Raw genomic sequence first — 15,982 nt, forward strand, 5'->3', positions numbered from 1 at the left:
CCAGTGTGTGATTCCCTTTCAAACTGTGAGCCGTTGTTCTAACGGGCTTTTCAGGCTATGGGGTGTATGAAGGGGTGCTGTTGGGAGGAAAGGCAGGGATGGGTAAGGGCAAACCTGAGTCAAGGAGAAGAGAACAGATAACTTCTGGGGCTGGGGACCAGGGCACTCTCTGAAAATAAATGTGAATATCTCTTTGAGATACACAGGGTTCTAATTCCAGTAAAGGTGTTTCACTAGACACTGAGGATACAGGATACCGAGGATCCACCCCAAACATGGTATCATTGCCTCGTTTGAGCCCACCTGGTCAACAAAATGTCACAGGTCCCTGAGGTTCTCATGGGATAAACAGCATAAATAGCAGCAACACTCCTTTTAAGTGTATTGAAAATACATTTTTTATCTTGATGAAGTGCACAAATGAGAACATTTCTTTAAAGAGAGAGTTCCATTGAGGCTCAGCATTACTAGGCATCTCCAGACACCCACAAGGCAGCGATTTCATGTGCCCCTGAGGTTTAGCAGAGCAGCCAACAGGTTGGCTGACAGGGCCCAGATTTTCTACCAGATAAGCCAGTGAGATATGCGTCATATTTATTGAATACAGAATCAAATATATTGATAAAAAAGATGAACACTGGGTAGCTGCAATGATTTTATTCTGCGTTTAGTTTATTTCAAACAAAAGAAGTGTTTTCAATGTCAAGAAGCATGCATACATGGGTGTCTTCTAGGCTATTTTTTTTGTAAGTTGCTTTCATTGCAAACTAAAAGAAGTAGAGTTCAGCTTCATAGCGACCTAGGAGAAAAAAGAAGTAACAGCTATTACTTACTAGTTAAGAGGCTCTTGTCATGTATTATCCCAATTACTTTTTATATTGATGATACTATTGTTGCCTTCAAGTTAGATGTGGAAGCTGAGGCTCAGAGAGGGTCTAGCCCATGTCGTATAATTAGTAGAGGACAGACACAGGATTTGAACCCAAGTCTATACTCTGAATTCAGATGTATATGACACTGTAGAGTATCCTCCAAAAGGATAGGGTAATTACCTTTCAAACTCAAATGCTAGGATAATCACAATTATAACCCAGGGAACTGTGTTTTAAATAACTAGGATCTATATTTCCTGAAGGATCTCAGTGGCACAGGGAGAAACTGGAAAAACAGAGAGAAATGAATCCAAGTTTTAGGGGTTTCAGCTGTTGGGACTGTCTGTTCCTTCTTCAGACACTGGTGTGGGTGCCTTCCCCTGTGGATTTTTCACCCATATGAACCCACAGAGGATTAGAGTGTGGACTGCACCCCTGCAATACCCAGTCATTTATCCTCCCACCTGACAGTACAAAGGGCAGTCACCTTCTTCCTAGAATCATTTCGCTGCTCAGATCCAAAAGTTCCTGCGACGCCCACCAAAGACTTTGAAGCCCATCTTGGTGGGCAACATGTTGCTCTTCACCATGCTCCCAGATCTGCTCAGCAAGCCTGCCAGCCGATGGGTCGTGCAGGTTGCAGTGTTGCAGGCTCTCTTCCGGGCAGTGATGCTGATTTGCAGGATGGAGAAAAAGAAAAAACCTGTTAGTGAGAGCGTGAGTGCAGGTGCTGCCCCACAGGATCATCATGGAAAATTACTGCTCTCAGAGGCACCAATAAACCTTAAGTACTTCTGCTAGAAACGGTCATCACAGCAGAAAATCATAGGCCATTAGGGAAAATGCCACAATCACTCCCCATACACATTTCCAGGGGTGTCAGAAAACCCAAAGGTGCCTCTGGGATATGCTTTCCTGAGCATGAAGGAGGGAGCGGATGCCCTGTGCTGGGTGCGGCAGGGAGTCTCACCTGGAGCCCCGTGTCTTCTGCTCCTTCTCCAGCTCACGGGCCCTCATCTGCTCATAGTCATTCACCATTGCAGCCAGTAGGAGGCGGAATTCCTCCTCATTGAGTGTAGCAGGATCAAAATGACTATCAAAAGCCAACCTAGGGAGGGGAAGCAAGCCCAATACAGGCTTTGAGCCCCTGACTACCCCCTCCCCAGGATAAGCAGCCAGGTTTCCTGGTTTCTGCAACTTCCCCTGAGGATGTGGCTGCCCCAGCTCTCAATGGACAGAGCATGAGGTCAGTATCCATCCAAAAATTCTGCTTCACCAGGATTTAGGCTCTGGTGTGACCTAAAAGAAGTGGTTTGCTCCAAGTGGATCATATAGGCTTGTGAAAGCTGGTGGTTAGATTTTCAAGAATTTTATGAGCTTAGTGTTAAATACAGCCATTATTAAAAATTAAGTGATAATGATAGTTTGAATCTGAAAATCATTTTACTTTAATGTAATTTGAGGGTGAGAAATTAAATGTATAGGTAACATATCAGATTTAATAACAAATAACAAATTTATTGGCAAAGAGGTTAGAAGATAGGATGTAATCTGTTTCTCAAATTGCAGTTATATTAGTAAATAGGTTTGCTAAAAATACAAATATTTGGTAAAAAGCAATGTTATATGAAATTTACAATAACCAGTACTGTATATCTTATGTGTGTTTGTACATATCTTTGTCTCATAAACAGTTTATGATAAACTTATATATACGTTTACATTCATACATTACCACCACCACCACCCCACCCACAACCCCACCAAGAGCCAGATTCAGCACAGCACAACTGAGAACAGAATTTTATGATCCAGGGACAGAGGGAGGTGGGAGCGCTCCTGGCAGGGCTGTCTCACCTGAATGGCGATGAGTGGAGCACGCCTGCCTGGTACAAGACCAGGATGCTGAGGACCAGGAAGGGGGGGAACTTCCAGAAGACCATGACGACTCTCTGCAAGGGAAGAATAACATCAGCACCTGGAGAATAACAACTTCCATGAGCCTGCAGACCCAGGCTCTGCTCCTGCCTCTGCCCCTAACTCCCGGGCGTCCAGCTTCAGGCTGGACATGTCACTCCACTTCACCATCGTTTCCTCCTCTACCAGGTGGACTGCTGGAAGATCCAGTAAGCCTGCAGCATGCTTGGTTTAGCAAAGAAACCTAGTGGGACAACTGGGTGAGGAGGTCTTAGTCTATAGCCCCCACCCCATCACTCCACTCACTCTCACATACAACCTGTTGGCCAGGTCTCCTGGAGGACAGAGTCCGAGTACCTGTCACCACAGCTTTTCCCACTGTGCAACCCAGAGCTGTCCTCCTGGTGCCGGGCTTTTGCACATACATGGAGGGGGGAGGGGATTACCGAGGACAAATTTCTGCCGTTGGAATCCCTGAGAAACTGAAGAACCACATTCTACTGCTCAGCTGCTCCACACTTTGGTAGACAGTGCCCTGTAAGAATCAAGCTGGAAGGGTCTCAAATTGGAACCCAGGACTTAAACTGGGAAAAAAGTTCCCAGAACCCGCAACGGGGGCTTGCGTTTAAAGGCTGCCTGCCCCTCAGTCACTGCACCTATTTGGCTCCCGCTTGCGCTGGCCCAGGTTCTGAAGCATTTCCCGCGGTCCGCTAGGCACAAGACGTGATCCGTGAGAGCACCATCTGCACAAAACTATTCCTGCGTCCAGATCTGCTTGCAGTGCCAGGGGAACTCCAGCATCCCAAACTGAGCTAAGCACGTGTGCTTCGGGAAAGGAAACTGGAGCCCGCCTCAGCGCGGGGAGAGTGAAGCAGGGAGTGCGTGAACTGAGACCATCCAGTGTTACCTGTGGAAGACGCCTGGGATGCATTGCAGAGTAATGCAGGTTGTGTGAAATGACCTAGACAGAAGTGGGCAGAGCCTTTGAGACTGGAAGAGATCAGCTAAGAAAAAGTAATGGAGAGAGAGAAGGAAGAGAGGGGAGAGAGAGAAAAGCAGAATCCCAGCTAAGCAGGAATCTCCAGGCTTACCTGGCAGCAGGAGCCAGGTGGCTTGGAGCAGAGGAGGGAGCAGTGGCAGTAGCTTTGGCTTCAGGCGATGGCACGGTGGCAGAAGTGGCAGTGACACTCGAGCTGGGCAGTGCGTCTGATGCCAACACCAGCAGCTGCTCTTATTCCCGCTGCTCTGGGTCTGGGGTGGTCCAGGAGCTCTGGGCAACCAATGAGGGGAAGGATCTGAGCCCCAGAAGGATTGTGTCATCACTTGCGTCCAGAACCTGGAGCATCCAGAAGGACCACCCCACTTTTATTTGCATTGAGGTCATTGACGGCGGGGGCGGGAGGGGGACGTGGGGGGGGGTTGGTGAGGATCAACAAAAAACACAGGAAAAGTGAGTAGGAATTTGAGGACAGTTTGACGTCATGGTTAACTTCACCTGTTCGGTTTCGCAGGTTTTGAACACGTACGTGTCCCACTCCATCCCCAACTGTGCGATCTTGTCGGGCAGAGTCCAGCATTACAAGGAATGCTGTCTCCCCTAGGTCTGACCGCAGACCTCCGTGCAAGTGCAGCTTCGAGGGTTAATGCACAGTAGAGTTGATGATTCTGTGCCCAAGCAGGGGGTCTGATTCAGGCAGCTGGAATCACGAAAAGGAGGGCAGGGTTTGTGGGTATCAGACACAGAGGATCAAAAACTTTGTCACACTGGAACTCTGTTGCAGCTGTTCCTTTTCCAGGTGGAAACATCGTGGGCTAGTAACTTCTAGTGCGTCAGTATACTTATCTATGAAATGGGGATCATATTCTCATCTTGAAGGAAAGTTATCATTACTAAGTGTGAACCTGTTATCTGCCCAGGTAGGGATCTAGAAGTGCTTACCAGGGAAGTTCATAGGGGATTCTGTGGGATTGCAATCCATCTTCCCAATCAGCACCCTGTGCAGCTGCCTGGAGTCATGTTGGTTGGTCCATCATGTGGGTAAATGGGGGGCTGGATGCCCTGCTGGGCCTGAGCACGCAAGTGCAAGGCTAAAAGCTTCCAAGCGGACCTCTAGCCCCACGCCTCCTCCCCCACCATTCATCACCTAAAGTTCAGCCTCCTTCTCGAACCATTTGCCCAGCTGCCCCTTGCTTCCGGCTGCTGTTTGCCAAGACGTTCCAGTGACCTGTGATTCCAGCCCTGCACCCACGTCTACCGCAGTTCAGTCCTCTGCTAGAAAGCCCGCCAAGCTTGATGGTGCTGAAGAGTCCAGCGGAGTTCAATCCTCGCTCTCACTTCAGTCATACTCTACACACACACAAACTCAGTACTTTCTCCAAACATGTGCCCAGTCCCAAACCACAGGCACTCACAAAATGACACTGGCGCTCAGCGGCATCCAGGTGATGCGCTCAGTCCCGCCCTAAGTATGCGCAGAGCGGCATGATTAGGACCTGCATCCTCGAAACCTGCACCGACTCTCAGTAAGTGTGCTCCGTAAAGCCCAATTACCCAGCAACCTCGACTCTCCTACACACTGCCCAGCACGTTTCTGGATCTCTCTGTCGGAGCTCCTGCTCTAAGCCTTCCAGGAAGGTCTGAGGTGCTGACTTGCCGTCCTCAGCAGATAGAATGCAGAAAACGAAGCTTCTCACTGTCCGCAGTATCGCTGGGTCTGAGCACATAGCGCAAGATCCAAGCAGCCTGTACAGACCCTCCAGCGCGGCAAGCACTGCGGCGGCATCGCGGGGCGGTGGAATAAAACACGGATCCCAGGTAGCTGGTTTTCTCAGGCGGAACTGAAACTAGCCGAAACGAGCCACTAGTGACCCTAGCCACAGGTCCACGCCCCAAACCTCAGTGTCAAGAAGCTTCAGTGTTTTGTTCGACACGGCAGCTGCCTCGCGGCACATCTCTTCCCCTTGCAGGTTGGTGGTCCCCGGGCTTAGGACACCTAACTTCCAAGATGCCCTTATTCCAATTTTCTGCTTCTTAACCTCAGCGGTGGCACTGATGCAAGCGAATAAAACCTTGGGGCAGGGGAACTGGATATCTGAAACTGGCTGTCCTCAGGCAGGGCGGTGGGGGATCCCGGGAATGGAATAACCGGTTGGAAGCGCGCAAGTGCACTTGGGCGCGGAGCCGGGAAAGGCAAGATGTGCAAGGGAAGGATTCAGGATGGCGGATCGCGGGTTCAGTGCATCCTGGAGTCTCGAGGCAGAAATCGGGGGCTGAGACCCAGACCGGGGTTAGGGAACTCAGTAGCAAGACTAAATTGGCGAACGCGGCAAAGCAGATACTGTGCGGCATGTAAATTGGGCTCTGCCACTTAAGACTGTTGTAGGCGAGGCTTTAAAACTCAGGTGCAAAACGCTTCTGCCGACATGACTTCCAAGACCTGAGGTTTCTGACGTATCAATCTTCTGAAATCATTTGTAAGTACGTGTGCCGGGGAATTGCCTTTTCCTGTTGAGAGAACCATTGCTTTCACCAGTGCAATGGTGATGACAAAATGGTTAAGAAAGGGCTACTTTAGAAGCCGAATTTGTAACCATGTCTTTTTGTGGGCTCAGAACTCTACCCCTGGCTGCCACGTGTGCCTTCAACCTTCAAAGCCTACATTCAGTCCCCCTTCTGAAATCTTTGGTGGTTACAAAGGGCTAGCGGTGTGAGGCAGGTTACAGGGTCTGTACCCAGAGGGTGCTAACGTAGCCTCCAGCAATTTCAGCTTTTCTTGAAAAAGTCTCCCCAGATAACGAGGGACTGACATGAACTCATCCCTCAAGTACTCTGAATTTCTAAGGAGTCCTGGTGCTGAGCTGGGGGCAAGGTAAAAAAAAAAAAATCTTTGGCACTTAGCAGCATGTGTTGCACACCAGGTGGCACTCACCCAATGTTTGTTAAATAATGGAAGATAATTTACTGTTGCAGATTTACCAGCCAGTCTCACCGCTATTATTGGACTCTAATCTAATCCCAGCCAGCAGAGAATAGGCACCTAGCTAAGTAGCGCAGCTTTTCAATAGGATTTCGAAATTGTGAGCTCATTTGAGACACTCTTCTCATTTTATTTGACATGCAGAGTTGGTTTCCCCATGGAAATTTCCAGGAACAAGACAGAGAAAGGAAGGTTAACCCTAGGTTCTTTCGGACATCTAGAGTCTCCTAGTATGAGATACAAAACCATTCTCCTCTGAGCCCGTTCCTGATTTACCAAGTGAACTCAATGTTTAGACCTTACCATGTGCACCTTAGTTATGTTGCATCCAGCCCTACCTGTGACTTCTTTTAACTGAAGCACTTAACAGAAATTTAGCTTGAGAAAGTCACCAAGGAAAATATTGATTTAAAAATAGTTACCTGATTATTTGGCACTTGATTGTACAGTCTTATTTCATTACCTTTTTTTTTAAATAAATTTATTTTTGGTTGCATTGGGTCTTTGTTGCTGCGCATGGGCTTTCTCTAGTTGTGGCGAGTGGGGCTACTCTTCCTTGCCGTGCGCGGGCTTCTAATTGCGGTGGCTTCTGTTGTTGCGGAGCACGGGCTCTACGCACATGGGCCTCAGTAGTTGTTGCACGTGGGCTCAGTAGTTGTGGCTTGTGGGCTCTAGAGTACAGGCTCAGTAGTGTGGCACCTGGTCTTAGTTGCTCCGCGGCATGTGGGATCTTCCCGGACCAGGGCTCGAACCTGTGTCCCCTGCATTAGTAGGTGGATTCTTAACTACTGCGCCTCCAGGGAAGTCCCTCATAACTTTTAAACCTGGAAATCAGGTTTTAAAGTTTAAAATGTTTAAAAGGGGTAAACAATCTAGTTTGGGAAAAACATTTTTTACAACATTCTGATAAACTCTAACTGCAGTGTTTATTTCCATACTTTTAGCTTAGATTCCTGTGCTTTGTTTCAAAACTTTTTTCAGTTGAGATATAGTTGATTTACAATGCTGTGTTCATTTATTCTGTGCAGCAGTGATTCAGTTTTATATATATATGTACATATTCTTTTAAATTTTCTTTTCCATTACGGTTTATCTCAGGTAATTGAATAATCTATAGGTCCATCCATGTGGCTGCAAATGGCATTATTTCATTCTTTTTTATAGGTGAGTAATTTTGTACTATATGTACACCTTTTTAAAAAAATTATTTTAATTGAAGTATAGTTGATTTACAATGTTGTGTTAATTTCTACTGTACAGCACAGTTATTCAGTTATACATATTAATACATTGTTTGTCATATTCTTTTCCGTTATTGGTTTACACAGGATACTGAATATAGTTCCATGTGCTATACAGTAGGACCTTGTTGTTTATCCATTCTGTATATAATAGTTTGTATCTACTAACCCCAAACTCCCAATCCATCCCACCCCCACCCCACCTCCCCCTTGGCAACCACAAGTCTGTTCTCTTTGTCTGTGAGTCTGTTTCTGTTTCATGCATGGGTTCACTTATGTCATATTTTAGATTTCACATATAAGTGATATCATATGGTATGATATGATACTTCACCTAGTGAAGTAAGTCTTTCTCTTTTTGACTTACTTCACTTGGTATGATAACCTCTAGGTCCATCCATGTTCCTGGGAGTAGCATTATTTCGTTGTTTTTTCAGCTGCGTATCTTGTGCTTTCTTTATTGAAAAATTTTTAGAAGATGATTTATCAGAGTGTGCCAGAGACCCATATCTTGTTGAAATTCTGGGTTTTTTTTCAAAAATTTTCGAGTTTTATTGAAATATAATTAACATACAGCTCTGTTGAAGTGTATGGTGTCCAGCATAATGATTTGACTTAGGTGTCATGAAATGATTATCACAATAATTTTAGTGAACATCTGTCACCTCATATACATTGGTTGAGAATTATGTGAATTTCCATGCGTTTAAAAGTGTTACGCCTAAAGTCTTACTCCTTTAATTCTGTACAATTTGTGTATGAAATAGACTGAACAACAACAAAATCACAACAGTAACAACCTCAGCAGCAGTAGCAACAATAGCTACAATAATTCATTCTCCTCAGACTAGGGGAAGTTCAGACCAGTCCAATTCACTGGAGAATATCAAATGAAAATTCACTGGACTGGGTTCTGCATGTAAGGAACTTGGAAGTCACTACTTTGTCCTAACAACAAGTAAAAAGCTGAAGAGACTGGAAAAACAACTCTTCTGGAATCCTTAAGAAACGTGAATACAAAGCAAACCTTTGCCCCCAAGACTGAGGAGACAGGCAGTGGGTGATGGCTTACTGGAGCAGAGATCACAAGGGGAAACCTCAGTGGGAACAAGTGCCTAGAGCCAGTGCTGTGGTAGGAAAACCTGAACTGTAACTGAAGAACTGCTAGAGACACAGCGTGGACAACTCTGAGAGTTAAGAACTCCGTCACCTAGTCATAAGGGGTCCCCTACAGTTGTGTGAATTTTAAGTCCTGGTGCTCAACAGGTTCTCACAGTACATAGGAGAGAAATATACGCTGGTGGAATTTGCCTCTACAAGCTGCACTTGGTTCTCACAATAGGTAACGGAGAAAAATCCCCTTGTGCATCCAGAGAGGGAGGGGAAAGGAACCATTTGGAAATACACCAAATCACCATGTTCCTAAGAAGGCCTGCCCTCAGGAGACACCACTTAACCAGAGCCTAACCTGAAGGCATATCATCCTGGCCAACTGACCAGGGGAAGGGAAACCCCAACTACAGGCAGCTCTAGGCTTCCAACTGCCATTAAGGAGTCTAGGACCAGGGACCAGTGGATTTTTAGCTTAGACAAAGAATCAGAAAGGCATTCATGGCAGCAGGAACAAAGAGGATGCCACATCCGTGGGGGCTTCCTGTCTTCTCGTTCTTGAATATGAGAGGGCCTAGCTGACTTTCCTACAGAGCTGAGTTGACTTGCCCTTGGGGTGCTCCTCCCAACCACACAGGGACCTTCTTTGCGGCAGGTACCAGGAGAGTTTCCTTCCCAAATCCAGAGGCCATTTCTAGGGTGACTTCAGCTGCCAGGAAAAATGCTGAGTGTGGTAAACCAGGGCCAGGCTGGTCACTCTGAAGGGTGGACAGGCTCAGCAGGTAACACCAAGGAACTACTCTGGGTGGGTTCCTCTGAGATGACTCAAATTCTCCCTTGGTTCAGAGCCATCCAGAATGGCTCTCCTCTCCCTGAGTAAGAACAGTGATCCATGGAGAAGAGGGATAGAAACAGAATCTTCTCACTCTATGAGGAAGTTCCTTACACAGACAGCTCCTTTATGGGCTCTGTTGGTGAACCATACTGTGCACATGAGGGGACTTCCTCTGTAGCTGAAGTCTGCTGGGATTGGGAAGAGTAAGGTATTAAACAACTGAATTTGAGTCCTGCCTTTGTGACTCACTTATGTCCTTGAGCAGATAACAATCTCTCTGAGCCACAGTTTCTCAACATGTAAAATGGGGAGTAACAATATTTTATGTTAAACACCAGACACATTGCTTGGCATGAAGGAGGTACTTAAGAGTGGTGTCTATTATTATATAACAAAAGCTTATCTGACTGTATCAGCTCAATAAGATAAATTAAGTAAAATCAATACACACTCCTCTACCTTCTTAAGAGGAAGGCAATCTGTAAGTGTTTCATTCTCAAAATAAGTCCAAATTGCCAAAGCCACAACAGAATGAATCTGCCTTCCCCAAACCTCGAAGATACCTGCCTGGTCATGATGTAGGCTCATTGCTCAGAAGGACTAATGACAATTTATATTAAACATCTGGCACATTGCCTGGCAGGGGGCAGGCACTTAGGAATCATCATTATAACAAAAGCTCACCCCTACCCCTCAAGTGCCAAATCACATCAGCTTGTTTGAAAAGCTAGTATAATGCTTTGTATACTCCTCTACTTTCTTAGAAAGAATAAACTGAATATAATTTAAATCCTTTCTTGAGGATCTATTGACACTATCATAAAATTATTACTTAATGCGCTAGCATAAAGACAGTGCTGCTCTCGGGGTTATAAGATGTGTAGGGCAAATAGCCCCAGACTAGATATAATCAAGGTGTCAGTTCTTTTTGATGTCTAATAGCTATATAATTTTATGGTTATTCTCTTTCATTTCTTCCCATCAGGTTGTCAACTATCCCTTCTTGCTGGTGTCATTGTGACTGTATTTAGCAACAGTCTACCCACGTGCATTTTCATTTGGTGTGCAGCAAAACTAACAACACAGCAATAAAACCCAAAAACCGAACTAAGTATACTGGTATAGGAACAAAGAGCCTATAGGGATTAAGTGAGACCTGGTAAATACTGGTCAAGCAACATAATAAGAGTCTCTGTGGTCATCTGCTCAGTTAATCTGTACTCAAGAGAACAGAAATAAAGCTTGTCAGAATTATTTGTAAACACAGAGCAAACAAGTCCTGCGTAAGCATTTAGGAGTGCTCTTCATCCTATATAGGTCTTTTCACTTTGTATAACTGTAACTCTATACCCATTACACTATAACTCTCCATTCCTGGCAACCACCATTCTACTTTCTGTCCCTATGACTATGAGTACTTTAAGTACCTCATATAAGTAGAATCATACAATATTTGCCTTGTTTTATTGACCTTTTTCACCTAACATGAGGTCCTCAAGGTTCATCCCTCTTGTAGCATATGTCAGAATTTCTTTCCTTTTTAAGGCTGAATAATATTCCACTGTATGTATATACATTTTGCTTATCCATTCATCAATTGATGGACATGGGTAGCTTCCATGTTTTAGCTATTGTGAATAGTACTGCTATATATATGAGTGTACAAATATCTCTTTGAGACCTTGTTTTCAGTCCTTTTGGGTATATACCCAGAAGTAGAAATGCTGGACCAAATGATAATTCTATTTTTATTTTTTTTATGAACTGGCCTACTGTTTTCCACAATAACTGTACCTTTTTATGTTCAGGTATACATATACAGTGGCTGTACATTCATTTACATTTACATTGTGCACCAAAAGTATTGCAAGTGTTACAGTTTCTCCATATTCTTGCCAAAGTTTGTTATAGTCTGTTTTTTTTTTTTTTTTTTGGCCATACTGCACAGCTTGGAGGATCTCAGTTCCCTGACCAGGGATTGAAACTGGGCCACAGCAGTGAAAACACTGACTCCTAACCACTAGACCACCAGGGAATTCCCAGTTATTGTCTGATTTTTTAATTGTTGCCATCCTAATAGGTGTTAAGTGGTATCTCCTTATACTTCTGTTTGCATTTCCTTAATGATTAGTGACATTGTACATTTTTTCATGTGCTTATTTGCCACTTCTATATCTACTTTGGAGAAATGTCTACTCACGTCCTTTGGCCATTATTTTATTATTTATTTATTTGGCTGTACCGGGTCTTAGTTGCAGCACACAGGATCTTTAGTTGTGGCTTGCGGGCTCTAGTTCCCTGACCAGGGATTGAACCCGGGCCTCCTGCATTGGGAGCACAGAGTCTTAACTGCTGGACCACCAGGGAAGTCCCTCCTTTGGCCATTATTAATGTTTGGTTTTTGGTTGTGGATGTTTAGGAATTCTCCATATATTGTGGATAATATTCCCTTATCAGATACATGATTTACAAATACTTTTCCATTCTGTGGATTGCCAGTTCACCCTGATGATTATTTCTGTTGATGAAAAAAAATTCTAAATTTTCATGAATTCAAATTTGTCCTTTTTTTTTTTAATACCTATGCCTTTTGTAACATATCCAAGAAATAACTGCCAATCTTGCAAAACTTGTGTATTATGTTTTCTTCTAAGAGGTAGATCACTTTAGGTCTTACATTTAGGTCTTTGATCCATTTTGAATTAATTTTTTGCACAGTGTTAATTAAAGGCTCCAACTTCATTCTTTTGCATGTGGACATCCAGTTTTCTCAGCACTGTTTGTTGAAAACACTGTCCTTTCCCCATTGAATGGTCTTCATGTCTTTGTCAAAAATCATTTGGTCATTCATGTTCAAAGGTTTATTTCTGGGCTCTACTATTCTAAATGATTGCTCTATATGACTGTCCTTATGCCACTACCACACTGTTTTGATAACTGTAAATCTGCAAGAGGTTTTTTTTTTAAATGATGTTTTAAGGATTTCTTTTTTCATTCAGGTATAGTTGACATACAACATTAGCTTAGTTTCTTTGTGTGTGTGTGTGTGTGTGTGCCATGCCACGTGGCATGCGGGATCTTAATTCCCCGACCAGGGATTGAACGTGTGCCCCCTGCATTGGAAGCGCAGAGTCTTAACCTCTAGACCTCCAGGGAAGTCCCAACTTTAGCTTAGTTTCTGGTGTGCAAAATAATGATTTTGATATTTGTATATATTGCAAAATGATCACTACAATAAGTCTAATTAACATTCATCACAATACAACGTTACAGAAAATTGGGGGGTGGGGAATGACAACTTTTAAGATCCACTCTCTTAGCTACTATCAAATATACAATACAATGTTATTAACTATAGTCACCATGCTGTATATTACATTCCCATATGTGTGTGTGATAAATATTTTTATATATGGTAAATATGTATATATTTATAAATATAAAAATATATGTCATATATATATCACATTTTCTTTATCCATTCATCTATCAATAGACACTTAGGTTTTTTCCACATCTTGTCTGTTGTAAATAATGCTGCAATGAACAAAGGGATGCATATATGTTTTCAAGTTAGTGTTTTTGTTTTCTTTGGATAAATACCCAGAAGTGGTATTGCTGGTAGTTCTATTATCTAATTTTTTGAGGAATCTTCATACTGTTTTCCATAGCAGCTGCAACAATTTACATCCCCACCAACAGTGCACAAGGGTTCCCTTTTCTCCACATCCTGCCCAACACTTGTTACCCTTGTCTTCTTGTCATAGGCATTCTAACAAGTGTGAGGTGATATCCCGTTGTGGTTTTGATTTGCATTTCCCTGTTAGAGATAATGAGCACCTTTTCATGTACTTATTAGCCATCTATATGTCTTCTTTGGAAAAATATCTATTCAGATCTTCTGTCCATTTTTTAATCGAATTGTTTTTTTGTTTGTTTTTATTTTTTGCTATTGAGGTGAATGAGCCTTTATAGATTTTGGATATTAACCCCTATCAGATATATGATTTGCAAATATTTTCTTTCTTTCAGTAGGTTGTCTCTTCATTTTATTCATGATTTACCTTGCTGTGCAGAAGCTTTTTAGTTTAATGTAGTCCCATTTGTTTATTTTTGCTTTTGTTTCCCTAACCTGGGAATATCTAGAAAGATACTGCTAAGACCAATATCAAAGAGTTTACTGAGTATGTTTCCTTCAAGGAGTTTCATAGTTTCAGGAGGGAAGTCTCATCTTATTCCAAATCTTGGAGGAAAAGCTTTCAGTTTTTTGTCCTTAAGTACGGTGTTACTGTTGGTTTTTCATATATAGCTTTTATTATATTGAGTCAGTTTCCTTCTATTCCTATGAGAGTTTTTATCATGAAAAGGTGTTCAAATTTCCCAGATACATTTTCTGTATCATTGGATATAATCATGTGTGGATTTTTTTCCCTTTATTCTGTTATTGTGGAGTAACACATTGATCAATTTTCATATTTTGAATCATTCTTGCATTCCAGGAATTAATCTCATTTGGTTATGTTATAGAATCCTTTTAATATGCTGCTGAATTCAATTTCATGGTATTTTGTTGAGGGTTTCTATATCCACGTTCATAAGGGATATTGGATGGTAGGGTTTTGGTTTTGCTTTTTTGTTTTCCTTTCAAAATCTTTCTCTGACTTTGGTATCAGGACTTGTAGGATAGGTTAGGATGTGGTGCTTTCTCTTCACGTTTTTGGAAAAAAAATTTTTTAACATCTTTATTGGAGTATAATTGCTTTACAATGGTGTGTTAGTTTCTGCTTTATAACAAAGTGAATCAGTTATACATATGTTACCATATCTCTTCCCTCTTGCGTCTCCCTCCCTCCCACCCTCCCTATCCCACCCCTCTAGGTGGTCACAAACCACCGAGCTGATCTCCCTGTGCTATGCGGCTGCTTCCCACTAGCTATCTATTTTTCGTTTGGTAGTGTATATATGTCCACTCTCTCACTTTGTCACAGCTTACCCTTCCCCTCCCCATATCCTCAAGTTCATTCTCTAGTAGGAAAATTTTGAGTAGGATTGGTATAAGTTTTCTTTAAATGTTTTGTAGTATTCACCAGTTGAAGCCATCAGATTCAGAGTTTTTCTTTATTAGAAGATTTTTGTTTACTGATTCAATCTCCTTGCTAGTTATAGGTCTATTTGGATTTTCTATTCCTTCATGATTTAGTCTTGGTAGGTTTCATGTTTCCAGGAATTTGTCCATTTCATCTAGGTTATCCAATTTGTTGGTGTACAATTTTTCATAGTACTCACTTATTATTCCTTTTATTTCTATAGAATTGGTACTAGTGTCACCACTATCATTTCTGATTTAGTAATTTCGTTTTCTCTTTTTTTCTTAGTCCATCTAGCTAAAACATTGTTAATTTTGTTAATGTTTTTGAAGAACCTGTTATGGATTCATTGATTTTCTCTACTGTTTCTCTAAGCTCCCTTTTCTTTATCTCTGCTCTAATCTTTATTATTTCATTTCTTTTGATAGTTTTGGATTCAGTTCTTCATTTTCTAGTTTCTTAAGTTGTAAAGGTAGGTTGTTGATTTGAGATCTTTTTTGATTTTTCAGTTTTTGTTTGTTTGTTTGTTTGTTTGTTTTTTGCGGTACGCGGGCCTCTCACTGTTGTGCCCTCTCCCGTTGCGGAGCACAGGCTCCGGACGCACAGGCTCAGCGGCCATGGCTCACGGGCCCAGCCGCTCTGCGGCATGTGGGATCTTCCCAGACCGGGTAACGAACCCGTGTCCCCTGCATCGGCAGGTGGACTCTCAACCACTGCGCCACCTTTTTTGATTTTTAACATAAGCATTTGAGACTGTAAATTTCCCCTTAGCACTGCTTTCACAGCATCTCATAAGTTTTGGTATGTTGAATTTTCATTTTCATTCATCTGCAAGAATTTTCTAATTTCCCTTATTTCTTTGATCCATTGCTTGTTTCAAAGTGTGGTTTCATTTCTACAAGTTTGTGATTTTTTTTCTGTTACTGATTTCTAACTTTATCCT

General features: G+C 42.8%; 1 protein-coding gene across 1 annotated transcript; it reads right to left on the minus strand.

Annotated features, from left to right (window-relative positions):
• Positions 1–1,384: 1,384 nt before the first annotated feature.
• Positions 1,385–2,815, minus strand: LOC132525244 (calcitonin receptor-stimulating peptide 1-like). Its single transcript, XM_060157785.1, has 3 exons — positions 2,730–2,815; positions 1,843–1,980; positions 1,385–1,544 (listed from the first exon to the last, which is right to left on the minus strand). The coding sequence occupies exons 1-3, from the start codon at positions 2,813–2,815 to the stop codon at positions 1,385–1,387; spliced, it is 384 nt and encodes a 127-aa protein (XP_060013768.1).
• Between the last annotated feature and the right edge of the window lie 13,167 nt (positions 2,816–15,982).

The sequence above is a fragment of the Lagenorhynchus albirostris genome, chromosome 9 (assembly GCF_949774975.1).
Source record: "Lagenorhynchus albirostris chromosome 9, mLagAlb1.1, whole genome shotgun sequence".
Taxonomy (NCBI): domain Eukaryota; kingdom Metazoa; phylum Chordata; class Mammalia; order Artiodactyla; family Delphinidae; genus Lagenorhynchus; species Lagenorhynchus albirostris.